A 19,072-nucleotide genomic window follows, 5' to 3' on the forward strand; every position below is an offset into this window, starting at 1 on the left:
AGTAGAAAACAAATATTTTCAAGTTTCAAGTGAGTATATCAGAACCCTCAGAGAATAGAGGTAGGATTTTTGTAAATCAAACGTTACCGGGCTTCTCTGGTGGCGCAGTGGTTGAGAGTCCGCCTGCCGATGCAGGGGACGCAGGTTCGTGCCCCGGTCCGGGAAGATCCCACATGCCGCAGAGCGGCTGGGCCCGTGAGCCGTGGCCGCTGAGCCTGTGCTCCGCAACGGGAGAGGCCACAACAGTGAGACGCCTGCGTACCGCCAAAAAAAAAAAAAAAACCTAAATATTTGCTCAGACAGAATTCATAAATCTGTTTTCCTGCTCTACATTTAAAAATTAAACACAGTATTTTTGAAAATCATTTATAATTTGTCCAGCATAGGCAGGGAAATTGAACTGAAGTCCAGTACAATAAGCAAAAAATAAACATTTTCACATCTTTATATGGAAGAAGCCAACCAGCAAGGAGCAGTATTTATGGGTATTTTGAAATAACACTGGTTTGAGCTGGGGTTTGATAGCACAGATCAGCCATTGGAACCCGGAACTCAAAACAATGTTGCAGATGCAGTGGGAGACTTGATAATTCCTGAGAATTGGATTGCTTGGAGGAATAGATGGTTGTTTTACAAGCAAACAGATTGTACAAGTTAAGGGTCAGAGTGAAGGAGACTAGCAAACACATCGGGTTTCAAAAGATAAGGAAATTATGGAAAGAAAAAAACACTCAAGATGTAGATAAGTAAGAGAGCTATGAGAAGCTTGTGTGGGAAATTAGCTGAAGGGTGAACATAATTCTATGACAACCGTGAAAGGGAGTAAGCAGTAGGCTCGTGCACCTGAAGAGAGGTCTGTCAATATGGAATTCAAGTTCACTGGGGAATAAAAATAAAGAAGGAAAACAAATCTTGCTACCATTAGCCTCCGAAGTAGAGGCTTTTGCCAAGGGAGAGACAGGAACGTTACCTGCAAGGAAATGATATGTAAGTGACATTCCGTGATGCTTTCCTTGGGTAATTGAAGGAGTTAGTACAGAAGCTTAATTTCAACAACTGGCAATTCCTGAATCATGTGATTTGACCCCGGTGTTGAAAGGGCAGTTAAATGTTGTTTCTAAATAAGCGCTTGCAGTTTTGCAAAGAAGAGAATTTCCCAGTAGACTGTGATGTCAGTCAGCACGTCTGTACCTCTCAGAGATGCAAAGGATGAATAGGACAGCTTTGGAAATCCCCAGACATGATCACTCATTAGGCATTGATGAAACACCTGCTGAGACCTAACCTGCTCAAGGGGGAAGCCGTGTTTCTGCCCTCCAGGTGTTGCTAAGACGTGAACTTTAAACAGCCCCACGGAAGGGAGGTTCTCAGGATTGCTTTCTGTCCATTGTGGATGACTTGAGAATGGTTTCTGCCACATTTGTCTCTGACCCTTCAACCAGCTGCTTTTTGTGTCCCTGAGATGGAGATCGAGGTAGGGATTAACCTGTTGACTGATGTCTGCTGTGTTCAGTGTTCCAGTACCTGTGCTGGTGGGTCCCAGCGGCGTGTTGTTGTGTGTCAGGATGAAAATGGATACACCGCCAACGACTGCGTGGAAAGAATCAAACCCGATGAGCAGAGATCCTGCGAATCTGGCCCTTGCCCTCAGTGGGCTTATGGCAGCTGGGGAGAGGTGAGAGCAAACTCCACTTATACATCCTTTGGGAAAAAACAAACACCAAACAGCGTTACTGTTCATAGTTTATTTGAAGAAAAGAACTAGCTCTAGTTAAAGCTTCTTGATTTCAGGTTAACTAGGAGAACAGTCTTAATTCTGGACTATTTTAAAAGTGCGTTTATTACCAAGTAGAGACAGCTTGACTACATAGGAGAGAAAAGTTAGGAAAGAATGCAGATAAATGCTACTTTAAATTGTTAACCTCTGCTGATTAAAACATGGGTGCTTTTAAAGTGATTGAAAATGTGTGTTAAATCAGTGAATGGAAACTTTGCCATCTTCTTCATAGTCTTGGGGTGTTTGTGATGCACCCTTGTTCCCATGGCATCGTGTCTCCTAATATTTCAAATCCCTGATGAACCAGAATGAATAGGAGCTGTTATTCCTATCAAAGGTGATGCATTTTAATTGTAGAAATGAATAATTAGCTGTATAGTCTCAAATAATAAAATTCTTCAGCTGTTACCTTATAAGAATTGCCTGCTATGACCAATGAAAGGCAATAGAATATTTGGAGCAGACAAAACTGGGTCCCATTCCCAGGCCTGGCTCTTACAAGCTTTGTGGCTTTAACAAATAATACAACTTTGCCAAATGTCTGTATTCTCGTCTATAAATGGGAATAATAATGGCACTCACTTGACAGTGTTCACATCTATTATATGAGATAGTGCGTGTCAAAAGCCTAGCCCATAGCCTTCAATCACAGTTAACTGCTTTTATAATAATGATAATCAGTATTATTACTCCCAATAATACTGCTTATCATTAGCATTACTATTATTATCGAATGGGGTTTTGAGCCACTATCATGTGTAGGACTTAGATGCTTATTGTTTTGTATTTAATTAACAAAGAATATATCTCTCTACTCTTGAATCCACAGGGAGAACCCATATTTAGAGTTTGTTGAGTTGTTCTGTCTTGACTGTAAAATTTATAAAATAACACACGAGGATTAACATCGTGGAGACTCCCCCCACCCCGCCAAGAGGGGAACAAAGACACATGAGATGGACGGGCATGTTTGTCCACACCCCTGGCTAAACGAAATCACGTGTCCACATCTCATGCTTTCATCCACGTAACCTAGTAGTCATAGGCACTCATAACGGAGAGTTTGTTAACTTTCGGTGATAATACGTCATTCTGGAGGGCTTTGCTGAAAGGCCGGAAGGGGAAGTCAGGTTTGGAGACGTGTGTATTGTGGGTTTCCCAAAACTCCTCGTAAAGTTCTGTCCCGTGGGGCCTGTGCTTAAGCTTCTGTAATTGGATAGAAGCCAGGAGAGTACACGCATTTACTGGGATGCTGGCTGTCAGCACGGACCAGATCATTCCAAATTCTGTGGGAGATCTGGCCTTGACACAGCAGGGGAACAGTCAGTGTTCCTGGATGTGAGCACAGCGGTACTGTCCAAGAAATACAACTTGTTCCTGCCTCAGAAGTGTGGGTCTAGCCAACAGTCAGAACCTTATCCAATGTTCCCACCACACTGTTTACTCATCCTAGGGGAAAACCATCATTATCCTCAGATTCAGAGATAACATAAAATATTTGAACGTCAGAAAGGTCTATGGAGACTAGAGTCACAGAATAGACAAAGGTTGGTGACAACTTCTTAGAGGTGGCCCGAAAATAAAACCAGCTAAGTCATTATTTCCTTTATTTGGTCCTGAGTAGTTTTTAGATTTTTGTTTCTTTGATTTTTGGTTCTGAATACCTCAAAAAAAGGCTGTAGTCTTATCCTAGACACCTGCTGTTGAATTGACTTTGATCAAGTGAAACTCTCTTAAGCTCAGTTGCCCCATATATAAAATGCGGCAAATAATTACACTCTCCTCTTGATGAGAAAATATATATAAAAGCACTTAGTGCAGATGAAGAGCTAATGCTCAATAAACAATACCTACCATGAAAGTGGAGGGCTCCGGTCTGCTGCGTATATTACTTTTGGTAACTCAGCTTCATTCTGCCTACAGACTTACTTTGCCTGATGCTGTAATAGAGTCTGGCTAAGACGTTTCTCTTACAGGAAAAGAAAATTTGCCACTGGCTCTTCAGGCAAAATAACTGCAGCCTTCCTTTTTCTTCTTCCAGTGTACTAAGCTGTGCGGTGGAGGCTTGCGGACAAGACTGGTGGTCTGTCAGCGGCCCAGCGGGGAACGGTTTCTAGATCTGAGCTGTGAAATTCTTGACAAGCCGCCAGATCGAGAGCAATGTAACACACATGCTTGTCCTCAAGACGCTGCATGGAGTACTGGCCCTTGGAGTTCGGTACGGCCCTAACTATTCATGTTTGTTAAGCAAAATATGTAACTAACATGCCCAATTCCAAGGTGTTCTGGGTCACTCCTTTGGGACAGATAATTATCCTCCTCACAAGGGCATCCCTGAAACTGTGCTATACACAGTCTGCTATTTTCTTCATATTGACATACAACAGAATTAATTAATTTTTTTATGAGATTGCCAAAGTGACTTTACAGGTGACTTGTACCTCAAACACGCCTTTGCCAATGCCCAGAAGTAGCATCCTTTCCTATAACTAGACTATATATATTTGTGTGTGTGTGTGTGTGTGTGTGTGTGTGTGTATTTTTTAAGAAACTAAATAACTCCGTGCCGTTATTAAGCTCCAAAGTGATTTAAGCAGACAACTCAAAAGCAGATATTCTTTCCTTTACTAAGCTGGTAGTTTTGACTTCGGTGGGAAGATACCTGCTTATTGAGGCCAAAGCAATTTTTGATTCAGAGACTATACCTTGCCTCTCTGTGACTCGGGTACAGCTCTCAACACAATCACCAAAAAGCTTGTGCCCACAAAACTGACTGAAACCATTTGGAAAATTCAAAAGTGGACTCAGTGACCTGATGCCATTTAAGGCATCTGAAATGTTCTCTCTTCTATCAAGACACAAAGCCTGTTTGAGACCATTTTTTTCTTTGGTCCTAGGCTTCCTTTGCGATCTACTTTTAAATGACATTGTGAGACAGATTCGCCATTGTAAATACTATGCAAACTTCTGGGGCAGCTCTTGGCAAACAGAAGGATAGGCTATGTCGAAACGAGACTGTGGCTAAATTGTGCCATAGGTATGGAGTCATTAGGGCTGTTTCATGTAAATAGAGTAAACATTCCTGTGAATACATTCATTGCACTGAAGCTGAATTATTATTATATTAAGTCATATCCAAAAGCCTTTTTTATTCCATAGGGTTCTGAGGAAAAGTCTTAACCATTCCTAAGACCAACTAAAGAGCAGATTAACTGACCTGACATGGCTAATACCTGTTGACACTTCTAAGAGTCAAGGGTTTCAGTGTCAGAGATTGTGTCTGCAGGTAGAACTCTAGCTGTATAACTACTGTACTTTGTATTAAGTAGAAATCTAGAAGAATTTAGAGCGTTATCTCAACTGGTACTATTCAGCTGGGCTCTAAGGATTTTGTTCAAGGGCATTTCAGATGTATTGTTCACCCAGAGTATTTTGTCGGCAATACTGGCACTCTCCCAAAATGAACATTTTGAAAAAGATCAGAAATAACCTTAAAATGTCAAGAACATCTTCTGACATTCCAGCTTCCCTAAGTCACCTATTACATATTATTTTTCATGAAATTTTCCCTCTTGAGCCCATTATATTTTCACCCCTTTTCACTCAGCCAACACTAATACCACACTGGAGTATATTTCAAAAACTCTAGTAGCTCTCTAAAAAGTTGTGTTTCTTTAATATTGACCAAAAAACATCTCCTAACCCTCAGAGGGTATGTGTGTGTGTATCTATAATATAATAATATAATATTATATACTATATATTGTATATAATATATATACAATATATATTATATAGTATATATACATTAATTTCCACAGCATTCTCTTTCTTGAACACTTTCTAAACACAGCTTAATTCCTTTTTACACCGGATCCCCACCCTCTCCCACAGATATTTTAAGAGCTTAAGTGCTTAAATTTTAAAATACGATCTGCTCATTAACTGAAGGCTTTAAGTTTTTCTTATTGTAGTTGTTGTTCTTGGGCCTGCACATAGTTTTCTGAAACACACAGAGAAGAAGAGAGAGAGAGCTTCTAAATGCTCTGTAATGCACAGGAGCAAATACACAGATTTTGAAAATATTTTTGCTGCCTATGCGATTTTAATGCTTCCTTTGTAAAGTGATCATTATTCAAATATATATTCAAATGCCTCTGCAGCCTGGGAGCAAGGCCACTTCTACAAGGCTTTTTATTGTGATTTTTACAACAACTAAATCAAAAGCGTTTTATTTAAATAGATTCATTTGTAATATATTACTTAAATTATGTGTGAGAGGGCAACCTTTTAGATTCTTAATGTAGGATTTGGATTTTACTTTTATGTTGACTTTTATTGATGCTTTGGTACAATTTCTTAGTAATTCTACATTGAAGCATACCTCAGTGAATTGTGTTAACAGCCATAAAGCCACTTCTATGGTGCTTCATCATTGTAACTGAGAGTGACATTAACAACAACAAAAACTGTATTCAAGGTGCTAACATGTTGCTTTCAAGAGAAAGTGAACTCGATTTATTAGAGACCAAGGGTAGCCTTTAGTCCCCCTCCGGCCTTGTTGCTTTCTTTCCCCAAGTACTCCCAAGCTGGAGATAGTGTTGAGAAGCAGCTATTGCTGTGTGAGTCTTTTCCAAGGTCAAAACGAAGATAGGCTAGTTCAACAGTTGTTACCAAGGAGCAGTTTGTAGGAGAGAAACTGCAAATGGCTGCTAGCGTGGTGTCCAGGCTCTCTAACATGAAGCTTTTGTGAATGTAGGCTTCAGGTACTCATTTTAAGACCCTTAATTCTGGCTCAAGTCACTAGAGATTTAGAATCGTGATTGTGGAAAACACCTTCCCCAGATTTCGTCTTTTCTGTCCTCTTTTGAACGTGTCCTTGCACTGACTTGGTAATGTTTTATTTTCGAAATAAGGTTCTTACCACTGATTTGCCTATTGCACGCACACATCCCGTGACTAGAGGGGTAAAGAGGAAAGAGAGCTGTCAAACTAGTGGGAAGTGGGTTCAAAAATCTGTAGCATTCTAGAGTGAGCTGCTTCCAGATGGAATCGAAAAGGTTGCCGGGCGATGTCACCCATCCAGGATGGTCCTCCGGCCTTCCCTTTTGCATCGCCCCGTGTATCTGCTGGCTGATTGCCTTGGAGACCATGGTTCTCCTTAGGAGAAATTGCTTGTGTGAGTTTTTCATGCCAAAACCTAAATGTGTTCTCTGAGCCTTGCTTTAGGTGCTTTGGAATAATGCCTGTCGACCCGAATAATGAGAATTTATGAGCTCACGAAGGAACTGTGCTTTTGTTTCTGCCTGGCCAACTTATGAGTTTGTGTCTACCTCATTTTCATATTAAAGTTTGCAGCTTCTGTAGGTAGGAAGAGAAAACGTCTGACATCAGTATTTTATCACCTCACCACATCTATCTCTAGGAAAAATAAAGATTGTAAATATCACTACCATACTTTCCGAATACATTTTAAGCAGCCAAGCCTAGTATTATCTGAATATTTTGAGCAGTACAGATTTCTATGTGTTTATATAATAAAGCATATTTATTTTTTCCATGTTATTTAATTTTACGTACTATGTTTAAAAATCAGTGTTTATCAGCAGACTGTAAAGGCAAATAGGCTGTGTGCTTAGAAATGCATGTGTATGTTTCTTTTGGTTTTAAAGACACGTTTTAATTTTGTAAATCCCCTCCAACCTGTACCATCCTCTCCCAAATCTGAGTTAGCCAAGTGGCAAGCTTTATGTAATTGGATAGTTCAAAATGTGTATTTTAGGGCTTCCCTGGTGGCGCAGTGGTTGAGAGTCCGCCTGCCGATGCAGGGGACACGGGTTCGTGCCCCGGTCCGGGAAGATCCCACATGCCGCGGAGCGGCTGGGCCCGTGAGCCATGGCCGCTGAGCCTGCGCGTCCGGAGCCTGTGCTCCGCAACGGGAGAGGCCGCGACAGTGAGAGGCCCGCGTACTGCAAAAAAAAAAAAAAAAAATGTGTATTTTAAAGGGATACTTTAAAAAATATTTCTGGATTGGAAATGATGCTTAGTGATATAAACAAAAACATACGAGGCCTAATATTTTGTTGGTTTTTTTTCCTTCTCTAATACTGTTGTCCTGATTCATTGAGTCTCACCTATGAAATATGAATACTCCATTTATTGAATTTGTAGATAATGCTAAGGCATAACCAGAAGACAAAACCAGTGATTAGGAGAAATGGTTCTGAATATGTCAGAGGAGCCAGGTACAGGAAAAAGCTCACCTAATGTGCATCAATTTGATCATACCTTATTCTTTGTGTTCAGATAACTATAAAAGACTTACAACATTTGTCAGTTTTGTTATTTGTTCACCTGAAATACATTTCAGAAGCATTTCTTATTAAAGAAAACATAACAGTAACTTGAAAGTTTTAAGAGAACCTGCACTTTTCAAAAAATGATAAATCATAAAGATGACCTCAGATCTTTGCTGGTTCCACTCCCCTGCTGAGCCTCCATTTTGCACTGTAGTTTGTTATGGTAACTGGGGGGGGGAAGGACCAAAATAAGGGAGTCCCTATATGCATTTGAGGGTTTTCTTATGAGGTGCTGAATAAGATAACTTCTCCAAAGCAGGTGATCGTAGCTAACGTTTACTGAGTATTTACTGTGTACCAAGCCAAGTTAAGCAAATCTGTGTCACATTTAGCCCCCGTGTTACCCTGTTGAGAGAGGTGTTTTTATGAATCCATTTGACTGTGTGATAATCTACTTTAGCGATACAACTTCAATGTCAGTATACCTTTTTTTGTTTTTCTCCCCTGGGAGAAAGAAGGATTTATAACTTGTAGCCAGTAAGGAGAACACCAAGGATCTTTTCCAAAGCAGTGTCTCCCAGTGTCCTGTTTGTTTTGGTAGAAAGAAACAGCTCATGTTCAGAATGAATTTTTTAAACTCCTGCTTATATTCAATAAAAGGATATGCCTAAAACTCACACTCCATCTAGACTCAACATTATTTAGCTAATACTGGCATTGCCCCTTTGACTCCAGCAATAGAAAATCTAAATTTATAACTTTTACTGGTAAATTCCCATAACCGGCAGCTATGAACAGTTCAAACAACTGATTATGTTTAGGGAATGGCAAAACAGCTCTCTTTTTTATTTTAAAAATGTCATAATAGCCAGATTCGGAGGATGATATAAAGATTTGGGCTATAAGGAATATCACATCAAATGTGTATGCATTTTTATATAAATATAAGATTTTTTTTTCTTTACTAATGAAGACAGATCTTAAACATACTTCTAGTGTCTTTTAAGAAAGAAATAAGAAACACATTATTTGCCTCTATCAATATGGAGTATAAAAAATAAGATAGGTTTTTTTTTTAATGAAAACATTATGACATATGAAATTACAAAGTTTATTTGAACTCAGGGTAGATTAAGACTCTATAAACCACTCATCTCACATGTGCTCCAAAAAAGCAAAACACTGGCCTGCATCTGTTTCGTTGGAGATAAAACTTAGCTGGACTTTTTTTTTTTTCCCTCCGTATTTACAGTGATTGTACGCCTATCAGAGATTCTGTTCCTGCTTTCTGACAGCTGATATTTCTTGATAGCTTGACAGATTTCTGTTTTTACAGTCTTAAAAAGTCCAAAGGTGGGGATGGGGGCAAGGGTAGGAGAGACGTTAGACCCTGAGAAGGAGTGAAGGTCCTCCCCCCGACTCAGGTCAGCGAGTTGCCCTTTTGGAATGGACAGGAATGGAAACTTTGGAATGTGGAGTGGGAGGTAGAGGCTGAGTCCAAGTCTAATTGGCTGGGAGGGAATCCTGATTATTAAAGGCAGTTGAGGAAGATTTATGAGGAGGGCGTAAGAGACTGTGGGTCATTCCTTTTTAAAAAAAAAAAATCATTCATTTTTCAGCGAATACTTGTTATGGGCCTACGGGGGGGCTAGTCTGTTCTGCATGCTAAGGATACAGCAGTGAACAGTCAGAGCTATTCATCCTAGTGGGGAAACAGAAAATTTGAACACATATAGAACTGACAATTTTTTCCTGGAAGCCTCACTACAACCATAAAAATACAAATTGCTATTAGAATATATATATATATATCTTCATGTTGCTAATGATCTTTGTTCAACCGATATAAATTATTGATCTCGTCTTTCCTTTTAAATGTGCAGTTGCTCAATAATTTTCAGTGATAAATGCCCTCTCGCTGATGGCATGGAACCTTTCAAAACCTCCTGTCAGGAAATACGCTTCTGTTCACCTTTACGTAAGAACCCAAACATGAGTTCAGGGGTCTGAGAGCCAGGGTAAGTGGAAGGCCTGGCTTTCTGCCTCTCCCCTCTGGGGTCCTCAGCCTCCACACCAGCGTGGGAAGTTGTGGCTGAGAGTACATTTCCCCCTTTGTGATTTAATAGGTGCCAATAAAAAGATCTGGAAGGTGTGGATTGCCACATCACCATCTTTGTTCTTGCTGTTGTTCATTTTCATGGATTGTTTTAATCACTGCAACATCCCTTTCCAGAAATTTATAAAATAGGAACTTGGCAGCCAAAAGAGTGTACAGGAAGTAGTATGGAAAAGAATCAATGGAGGCTGAACCTACAAAGCCACCATTCTTAGCCAGGCCTGCATCCCCTTTCTCTTATTAGAATGAGGTTATGCCTTGGCCAGAGCAGTCCAATAACTTTCCACAATGTTGGAAATGTTCTCTATCTTTCCTTTCCAATATGGAAGCCACTAGCCACATGTGGCTAATATTAAGCACTTATTATGTGGCCAAGTACAATAGGATTTTGCATTTTAAATTGTACTTAACTTAATTACTCTAAATATAAACAGCCACCTGTGCCTGGTGGCTACCGTATTAGACAGGGCAACCTCAGGCAATTAGCAATTAATATTCAACTAGCCAAGGGATCAGTAAACTTATAAAAATAAATTGGGGAGAAAAGCCCTATGTCAGCATGTAATGGGCCCCTATGTAGGATGCCCTTGCATCTAATATGTACCATCCTCTTGTCATTCTGTTTTGCACCCTTGTTTGGGAACACTTTAGTGGGTGTTCCCTGACAGCTGGGCATTGAAAAAGTAGCACAGGGAGATCAGCTCGGTGCTTTGTGACCACCTAGAGGGGTGGGATAAGGAGGGTGTGAGGGAGACGCAAGAGGGAGGGGATATGGAGATATATGTAAACGTATAGCTGATTCACTTTGTTATACAGCAGAAACTAACACAACAATGTAAAGCAATTATACTCCAATAAAGATGTTAAAAAAAAGAAAAATACAATGGTCAAACCTAAAAAAAAAAAAAAAAAAGAGGCTTTTATAACCAGCTGTCTTTAGAGTAGTAACTCCAGGGCCTCCACATAAAAGCAGCTGTTAAAACAAACTCTCCTCTTTTGCATCTCAGAGTTCAAGTTCATCATGGCAGTAAGTTCAGTTAAGGAGAAAGAATGTTTATGTGTTCTGTGGGTCGAAAGGGCAAGGTGTAATGATGCTTTTTAGGAGAGGGCAAAAATGGACAACGCCAGGTGGCCACCTTGTAGAAGCTTGAATTCCAAGAGACCATTCCCTCTTTGAAGGAGAAGTTTCAAGAAGGCAACTTTCATATTCCCTGAGCCCTGTAGGTAAAGGTTGAGTAGATTAGGTTTATGGAGCTGTCTCAAAGACACTTCAGAAGAATCAGAGTTGAGGCTGTGTCTCCTCCATCACTATAATTGCCGTCATTTAACTTTGCCTCCCCAGTGTTAAGAAAACCGTTACGGATTGTTTCGTGTTCATACCCTGTACTGATGCACTCAGAAATTAAAATGTATGTAACGACATTGGCTGCAAATTGGCTGATGATGTCATCAGTTCTCTTTTCCAGCGACCAGACAGAGTTGTGGGGTTTTTTTGCCCCTTTAGGGTGACATCTGAATTAAACTATAAACCGTTCAGGTGGTCTGTTTTTAGAAGCCCTTTTTCATTTATTATCCTCACTCTTAGGTTGCCTATGTACTAAAATAGGAAATAAGTCAAATAAGTCTCTCTAAGCCACCTTCTTCTGAAGTATCTCAGAAAGTAGATGAATGGATTGCTTCAGTTATCTGCAGAAGAGCTGTTTCCCCTCAGTTTTATACAGTGCATTTCATCCCATAATTATTGTGACAGCTTTGAGTTTTTATTATAACGATCACTTACATTTTGGAACATTTATTTTCTGCTAGAAGTTATGTAAAGCAATTCACTCACATTATCAAATTTAATCTCTTCTACTTGATGAGCTTAGCGCCGTCAGATAAATTAGCTAGTTGGTTCTAGGTCAGACTGTGGCTGAACCAGGTTCTGAGCTTGGTAACCAAGATATAATCTCCTCATCTTGCTGTTTAGTTGGTGAAGTGGTGAAAAGCTGTGGAAAGAGGATGTATACAATTTAAGACTTTCTGTTTTTCCAGATTGTAAGTGCTTGAAACATTCTGGAATTATTGAGCCATTTACAGATTTTTCTCAGAGCTCTAAAGGGATGAATATGAGAAAATTGTTTTTCTTAAAATTAAACCAGGTAAAGAGCAAGATTGGGGCTTTCTAGAAGACTTGGGGGGGGGGAAACGCATGAAGTATTTATTAAGCACACATTAAGTGATATTTCTGACATTTTAATATACAAAGAGAAATAGAATAACTGGAGGTAATAAATCTAAGTGTTTTCTTTGTTCAGTAGATATATAGGTAATCAGGATGAGAAATTAGATTTTGGTCAAGCCAGTTAGGGGATTTGTAGATGTTTGTACGATTAGGTTTATTGTAGAATGTGATATGCTGTCGCACTACAAGTGAATTATGAAAAATGATGAAATTAAAATTTATTAAAAAGTGATCTCACACTAATAACTGTCTGCTTGAAATAAAACACATTAAATGCATTGAGGTATCTTCCATACTCTTTCTTGAGCTAAAACTAAGCTACAGGAGTTGAACTCTTCAGGCAATGCTAAGGCTTATTCCTTCCCATTGGTGGGACAGTCAACCACTGTGAGTTCTGCCCTTCATTCACCTCGTTCTTTGCCCCTCGTTCGCCCAAATACTGATGTATTCCTCCATCCATGTGGCAAGTGCATGTTAAGATGCGGTTATGGTTTGGGAGGTGTGTAAGATGAAGTGAGGGAAGAGATGACATTAAAAAACAACGAAACAAAACGTGGTTTTGCTCCCTTTTTCTAACTAGAACAAAGGAAGAAATGTAGACATAGCCACCACGTTTCAAGTGAAAATCCTTTTAACCGAATCATTTACTGAATTGCCCCAAACTTTAATTTCCTTTGGGCTGTAGACGCCCACTGCCCAAGCTTGGTGCCGTACACACAGTAGGCATACTGTCAACAATATTGAAATGAATGAATGAATGAGTGAATGAATGAATGAATGAACTGCTCAGAAGCTGATATCCTTATTGCACTGGCCTAAACTATGGAAATAAAGAGCTAACTTGCAGGAGGGAATCATAAAAAGAAACACACAGGTTTGGATGCTGGTGGTGTATCAGTAGTGATTTTCTGACTTGGAGAGTTGTATGGTAGTTATGTAGGAAAGTGTCCTTGATGTGGGGAAATTAGAGTTTGAGAGATGATGGGACATTATGTCTGCAAGTTTTTCAGGAAAAGGAAAAATAATAATGGCATATATGTGTATATTTAGGGAGGACGAAGGAGGGAGCAAATGTGGTGAAATGTTGACAGGGAATCTGAATAAGGGGAGAGGGAGTTCTTTGTGATGTTCTTATGATTTTTCTTTAAGTTTGAAAATTTTCAAAATAAGTTATTTCTTTTTTAATGCTTAAAGAAACGTAAATATGTTCAGAGTGTGTATTTTACTTCACAAGGAAGCAGAGAGTAGGTCTGGATTTATTTCAGGGCTTTAAAAATTCTGACACGTTTTAGGAAGCTGTTTTTAATCTCAGATTTGCATTGTAACATCATAATAAAAGTGGGTGCTCTAGTCCGAGCTCAGCGTAAACAGCATCTTTCCTAGTTTTTCATTGGCTTTTTTCTCATGAACTTCTTCTTCCTCCTCCCCCCCTACCTCCCTCCGCCCCTCCCACCCGGGCAGCTAAAATGCAAGGGTCTCTGGGAATGGTGTGGTTTTTTGCTCCCCTTTTCCCAGGGAAATCCAGACTTTCATTGCCGGTCTTGCTAGTAAATACTTGGCCAAATGCAGACTCCCCTTTTTTAATCCATTGCTCCCCAGTCAAAGCCCAGAATCCTTTGAGAGCTAAAGAACTTTTCCACAAATATGTGCTGTTTGTTTTCCTTGTGTTCCTAAAAAGCCCTCACCCAACCAACTCACCTATTCCTGCATTGTGGTTGGCACTTTCTTAGTGAAATCACGATTTCCTCCTTGGTTGTCTCTTAATCAGCTGTGAAGCATCTGGGAACCGCTTAGCAGTGACAGGTCACAACTGTGATGTCAGGGAGGAAGTGCTGTCCAGAAGAGCCTGTTTGTTTCATTGTAGTTGCGATCTTCATTGCTGTGCCTGGGAATTGATTTTACGTTGTACACGTCACGTTCTCTAAGACCAGGGATTCCCAACCCTTTTAGCCTAGGATTTTCACCCTGTGAATGTTCAGTGGGCCCTTTACCACCTCCCATCCAAAAGAAAGCTCTGTGTGCTCTGCCCCCCACCAAATGAATTGAAATCAATTCAGTTTTGAGAGCTTGTTGAAGGACTTTTTGTAAACCTTGGGATTATTCAGGGTTCTCAATATGGACATTGGGTAATATCTGGAGACATCGTTGGTTGTCATAAATGGGTTTGGGGGGGGAGGGGCGGGTATTACTGGCATCTAATGAAGAGATGCCAGGGATGTTGCCAAGCATCCTATAGTGCACAGCATGGTCCTCATAGGAGAGAGAGGACTGATGATCAGAAGTCAAGGCTGAAGTCACAGTTGCAAGCCCTGTGGAATGACTGTGGTTAGCTGTCAGAAAATACTTCTCTCTGGAGAGTCAGATTTTCCATCAAGTAGTATGTGGAATCCTAGGAAGCCAGCAAGGTCAAAGATTTTCAAGAATGAACTGAAAATAGGAGGTTTCAAAGTTGTCTCACCAGACTATGAATTTGCAAACCAACAAGCAGTATCATTCAATCTTTTCTGGAGCCAGGAGGGGAAGTTGTTGATGTGTACAGATGTGCGCAGTGTGGTCCATAGACATTCCGCATGGCAACCTTGGCAGGGGTCACTAACTTTGGATAGAAAGGCATAAATGAGGATTGGAATTTCTACGAAAACAAGCGTTATTCCAACATGTTCATACTTTTGGATTGCATGAACTGATAGCACTGATAGGATAGAGATGATAGATAGATAGGTAGATATCCATAGATATCGATAGACAGCACTTACCTCATTCATGGTAGAATTTGCACATGTGTCATGCACTAACTATATCTAGGAATTGGTTTCAGAGTTGAATATTTAGGAGTTTTTGGGGGGGAGTACTTTTATATAAGCATAATTAATCCCAGTGAGCATTTTTATCTGGGAAGTTAGGACACCAGTTTCTTACTAGAGACCGAGACAGTGGTACAGAAAGTGTTCCATGACTTGTGAATAGATCTGAAACAGGGTTTCCCAGCCTCGGCACTATTGACATTTGGGACCAGGTACTTCTTTGTTGTGGGGTGTTGTTCTGGGCATCCTAGGATGTTTGGCAGCATCCTTAGCTTCTACCCGCTAGAATGCCAGTAGCATATCCTCTTGGTTGTGATAACCAAAAATGTCTTCTGACATTGGCAAACGTCCTCTGGGGGCAATATCATCTCTCCCTCGTGGTTCAATGAGTGTCTTACAGCAGAACTTTCCTTTCCATATTCTCATAGGCATTACGTAGGTATAGTCTACAGCATTTCCCAAATTTGTTTGATTCCAAATTCCTTTTTTTTTTTTTTTTTAAGTCAGAGAAGTCTTAGAGGTTTTAAAATTGTTCTCTTCCTCCTCTCAGGGAAGGTAAATCATTATGTTGTAGAGACCACCAGGTTTTCACAGTTATTTTCCCACCAGTTGTTTTTTTTTAATCTAGCTGATCACCTTTTTCAGATATGTGGCTGGCTGGCCAGATACCTGGCTTTTCAATACATGAGCTTCCCAGGGAAGGAAGTTTCTGAAATTCTACCCCTTCATACCTCTCCTTTCCCACTTTTCAAATCTCTTCTGCTTTAGCAGATGGCAATTGCTATATATTTGCCAACCTCAGACCCCCCTGCCACACAGACACACGTATTTATGATCAGAATGGCAGGTGCAACTCCGAGATCCGTGGCACAGAGAACATTTTAGATGATCCATCTCCTGGCCCTAGAAGGAAAATCAATCTCAATTCTTCTTCTTCAAAAAGGTCACCAGTGATGACCATAAACTCTAATAGTGACTCCAAATCTTTGAGACTGGAGAAGAAATCTATTGGTAGAGGAAAGGCAAGCAAAATGAACCCAGACACTGTCATGAACCTCAGAAGTTTTATGGTAGGACCTAAACTCCAAAGAAATATTGGATTCTTCCCACAATGTTTAAACTTTATTGGATAAAAGACTGGAAATTCTTATAAAAAGAAAGACATACATGTTGGAGCTCAATGTAGAAAGAGACTTTGGTTTCCCATAAGACAAATGAGTGCTACCTTGCAGAAGTAATTGGAACCTTAAATTACCAATGGACTAACTATGTCAAAAGCTCTTTCAAATTAGAAATGGAGTTTTGCCTTTTACCTAATTATAACCTTACCAGTTATTCTGGGCTATGAGACGATACAGCCACTAATGAAATCTTACTTCTCTGAATGAATGTGTTTCTCCACATCCCAGTCACCAACTAATGACCAGTGGTCTTACATGTCTTGATGTGGCACATAAAAGTGCCTGTCTGGGGCTTCCCTGGTGGCGCAGTGATTGAGAGTCCACCTGCCGATGCAGGGGACGTGGGTTCGTGTCCCAGTCCGGGAGGATCCCACATGCCGCGGAGCGGCTGGGCCCGTGAGTCATGGCCGCTGAGCCTGCACGTCCGGAGCCTGTGCTCCGCAACGGGAGAGGCCACAACAGTGAGAGGCCCGCGTACTGCAAAAAAAAAAAAAAAAAAAAAGTGCCTGTCTGCAGTAGGCCAGATGGATTTGACCAGAAGTGGAGAAAGAATAACAAAAGGCCCACATTTACGGATCATCTTCTGTGAGCCAAGCTTTGGGCCTAGTGCCCTGTAAGCATTATTGCAAACCCTCATATAATCCTTACAAAATGGTCCCTATTGTGTCCATTTTGCAAGTAGGAAAAGTGAGCTCCACGCAGGCTAAGCAAGTGTCCCAGCATCCTACAATCAGTCATTTTTGGATCCAGACCCGACTGACTCTCAAGCTTCATGCTTTCCCACTCCCTCTCTGGAAGGGCTTTCAAAACTTCTAGAAATACTGATTTTGATTTGTGACACATCCAAAAATAGGCTCTTACCCTGGTGGAAACCAGTTTAGCTCTCCTCTGCTTTTTAAAAGCCATTGAAACTGAGTCTTTGGGGTCTGAATTTTTGAATAGGCCCTTTTAACACTTCACTGGATTTTGAATGGTTTTCAAAGGAACTCAGAAATTGGACTTGGTCACCCAACACTCTCAGACCAGAGCTCTGAAAAGGGTTGGTTTTCCCCTGCACATTTATAGCATGCTAGAACAATGTGAATTAGCACATCTGTAAGGAAAGATCTGCTGAACTAAGAAAACTAGATATATCTGAATGTGGCCTAATCCTATTATTTGGGTAATAACCACCTCACTTAGTAGGGAGGCTTGTGGTGGCCAGCTTGTAGAGAGTGTACAGGAGATCAAATTCAATCTACAGTTACAAAGTCTCAGGCTTGATGTTGGTCTTGTAATCCTGAATACCCTATACTCTGAGAGCATTTTTCTAAATGAAAGGGAACTTAAAAAAAATCAGGCTCAAACTTAGACACATTATTTTGGAACAGATGGTATAAGTCTTTAGTTTGTTTTCTTTTGCTTTGCTTTGCTTTGCTTTTAGATGTTTCCAGCCAGAATGGAGATAGACAGTATCTGGCCTAGATAGAACCCATTCTGGTCTGTTACATTTCTTTGTAGTCTATTTTCAGTCTGTATATCTACATTTTTTCCATCTGGCAAACGTGTCAATCTAAGGTGACATCTTTGGGAAGGAGAAACAACATTTTGTGACCCTAAGAGTATATGGTGGTCTCAGTGGCTGTTAGCCAAGCTTTCAGTGTTAGCCTTGCCTGTGCAGGACAGTGTGGTCTTCTGAGCTCCCAGCTTCCAACCCTTGCTGTCCATTATCTTACATCATATTCTCAGATAACCTTCCTCTTAGATGTCTCCTGTGCAGTATTCAGTTCTGTAACTATGAATTAAATATTAAACCACAAGAGTGCTTAGCCAGTTTTAGATTGAATAGACACAGGCGATAGGAGAGAGCACGAGTTATTTATTTGGACCCTACCAATGAACTGAGCATTGTGTAGAATGTTTGCTTCATCCTTAAAAATTCTTGTGAGATAAGTGGCTCTAGGCTCTATTAGATACTATTCATGCACACATGCGTTTGTGTGATCCCTAAGTATTCAAGTGTTTGCTATAAACTAGGCACTGCTCTGAGCACTGGGGAGATAGCAGTGAACAAAACAGACAAAAATCCTTGAACTCATCAAGCTTACATTGTAGTGTGGGGGGGAGATAACCTATAAATCACAAATAAAACAAAAGTTGAAATATGTATTGTGAAAGAAAGTGAATGGTGCCATGGATAAAAATAAATTAAAGAAGAGAGAAAATAACATGGAAGAGAAGGTGGGAACTGCAACTTTAAGGCCAGGCAAGTCTCCAATGAAAGGTGACATTTGAGCCGAGATCCGGGAAAACACAAAAGTAAGCTATGTGGATACCCAGGAGAAGAGTATTTCAGGTGAAGACCTGGAGACGGGAGTATGCCAGGCATATCTTGGCAGTCGCGAGGCCAAGGTGGCTGGAATAGAGGGGGTGTGGATGGTAGGGTATGAAATTAGAGATGAAATTGATGGAAGGGAACATGGAAGTTGATCGTGGGAGAGGGAGAGAAAAGGACCATTGGAGGGATTTTTGCTTACACTTCGTGAGGTAGGAAGCCATTGATGGGGAGAGTTGAGTAGAAACGTGGATTTGTTTTAAAAGAATGAGTCTGGCTTCTGAATTTAGGGGAAGCTATAGGAGGAACAAAGATAGAAACAGGGAGAACATTAGAAGCCGTTGGAGTAACTCAGAT

At 40.4% G+C, this 19,072-nt stretch overlaps 1 protein-coding gene across 1 annotated transcript in view; it reads left to right on the forward strand.

The window, feature by feature from the left end:
- The window catches only part of ADAMTS9 (ADAM metallopeptidase with thrombospondin type 1 motif 9), a 170,651-nt gene that overhangs the window by 87,074 nt on the left and 64,505 nt on the right, over positions 1-19,072 (forward strand). Inside the window, exons 27-28 of the mRNA XM_030867641.2 lie at positions 1,514-1,675; positions 3,819-3,995. Coding sequence (XP_030723501.1) covers positions 1,514-1,675; positions 3,819-3,995 — 339 coding nt within the window. The remainder of the gene's footprint in view (positions 1-1,513; positions 1,676-3,818; positions 3,996-19,072) is intronic.

The sequence above is a fragment of the Globicephala melas genome, chromosome 11 (assembly GCF_963455315.2).
Source record: "Globicephala melas chromosome 11, mGloMel1.2, whole genome shotgun sequence".
Lineage (NCBI taxonomy): Eukaryota > Metazoa > Chordata > Mammalia > Artiodactyla > Delphinidae > Globicephala > Globicephala melas.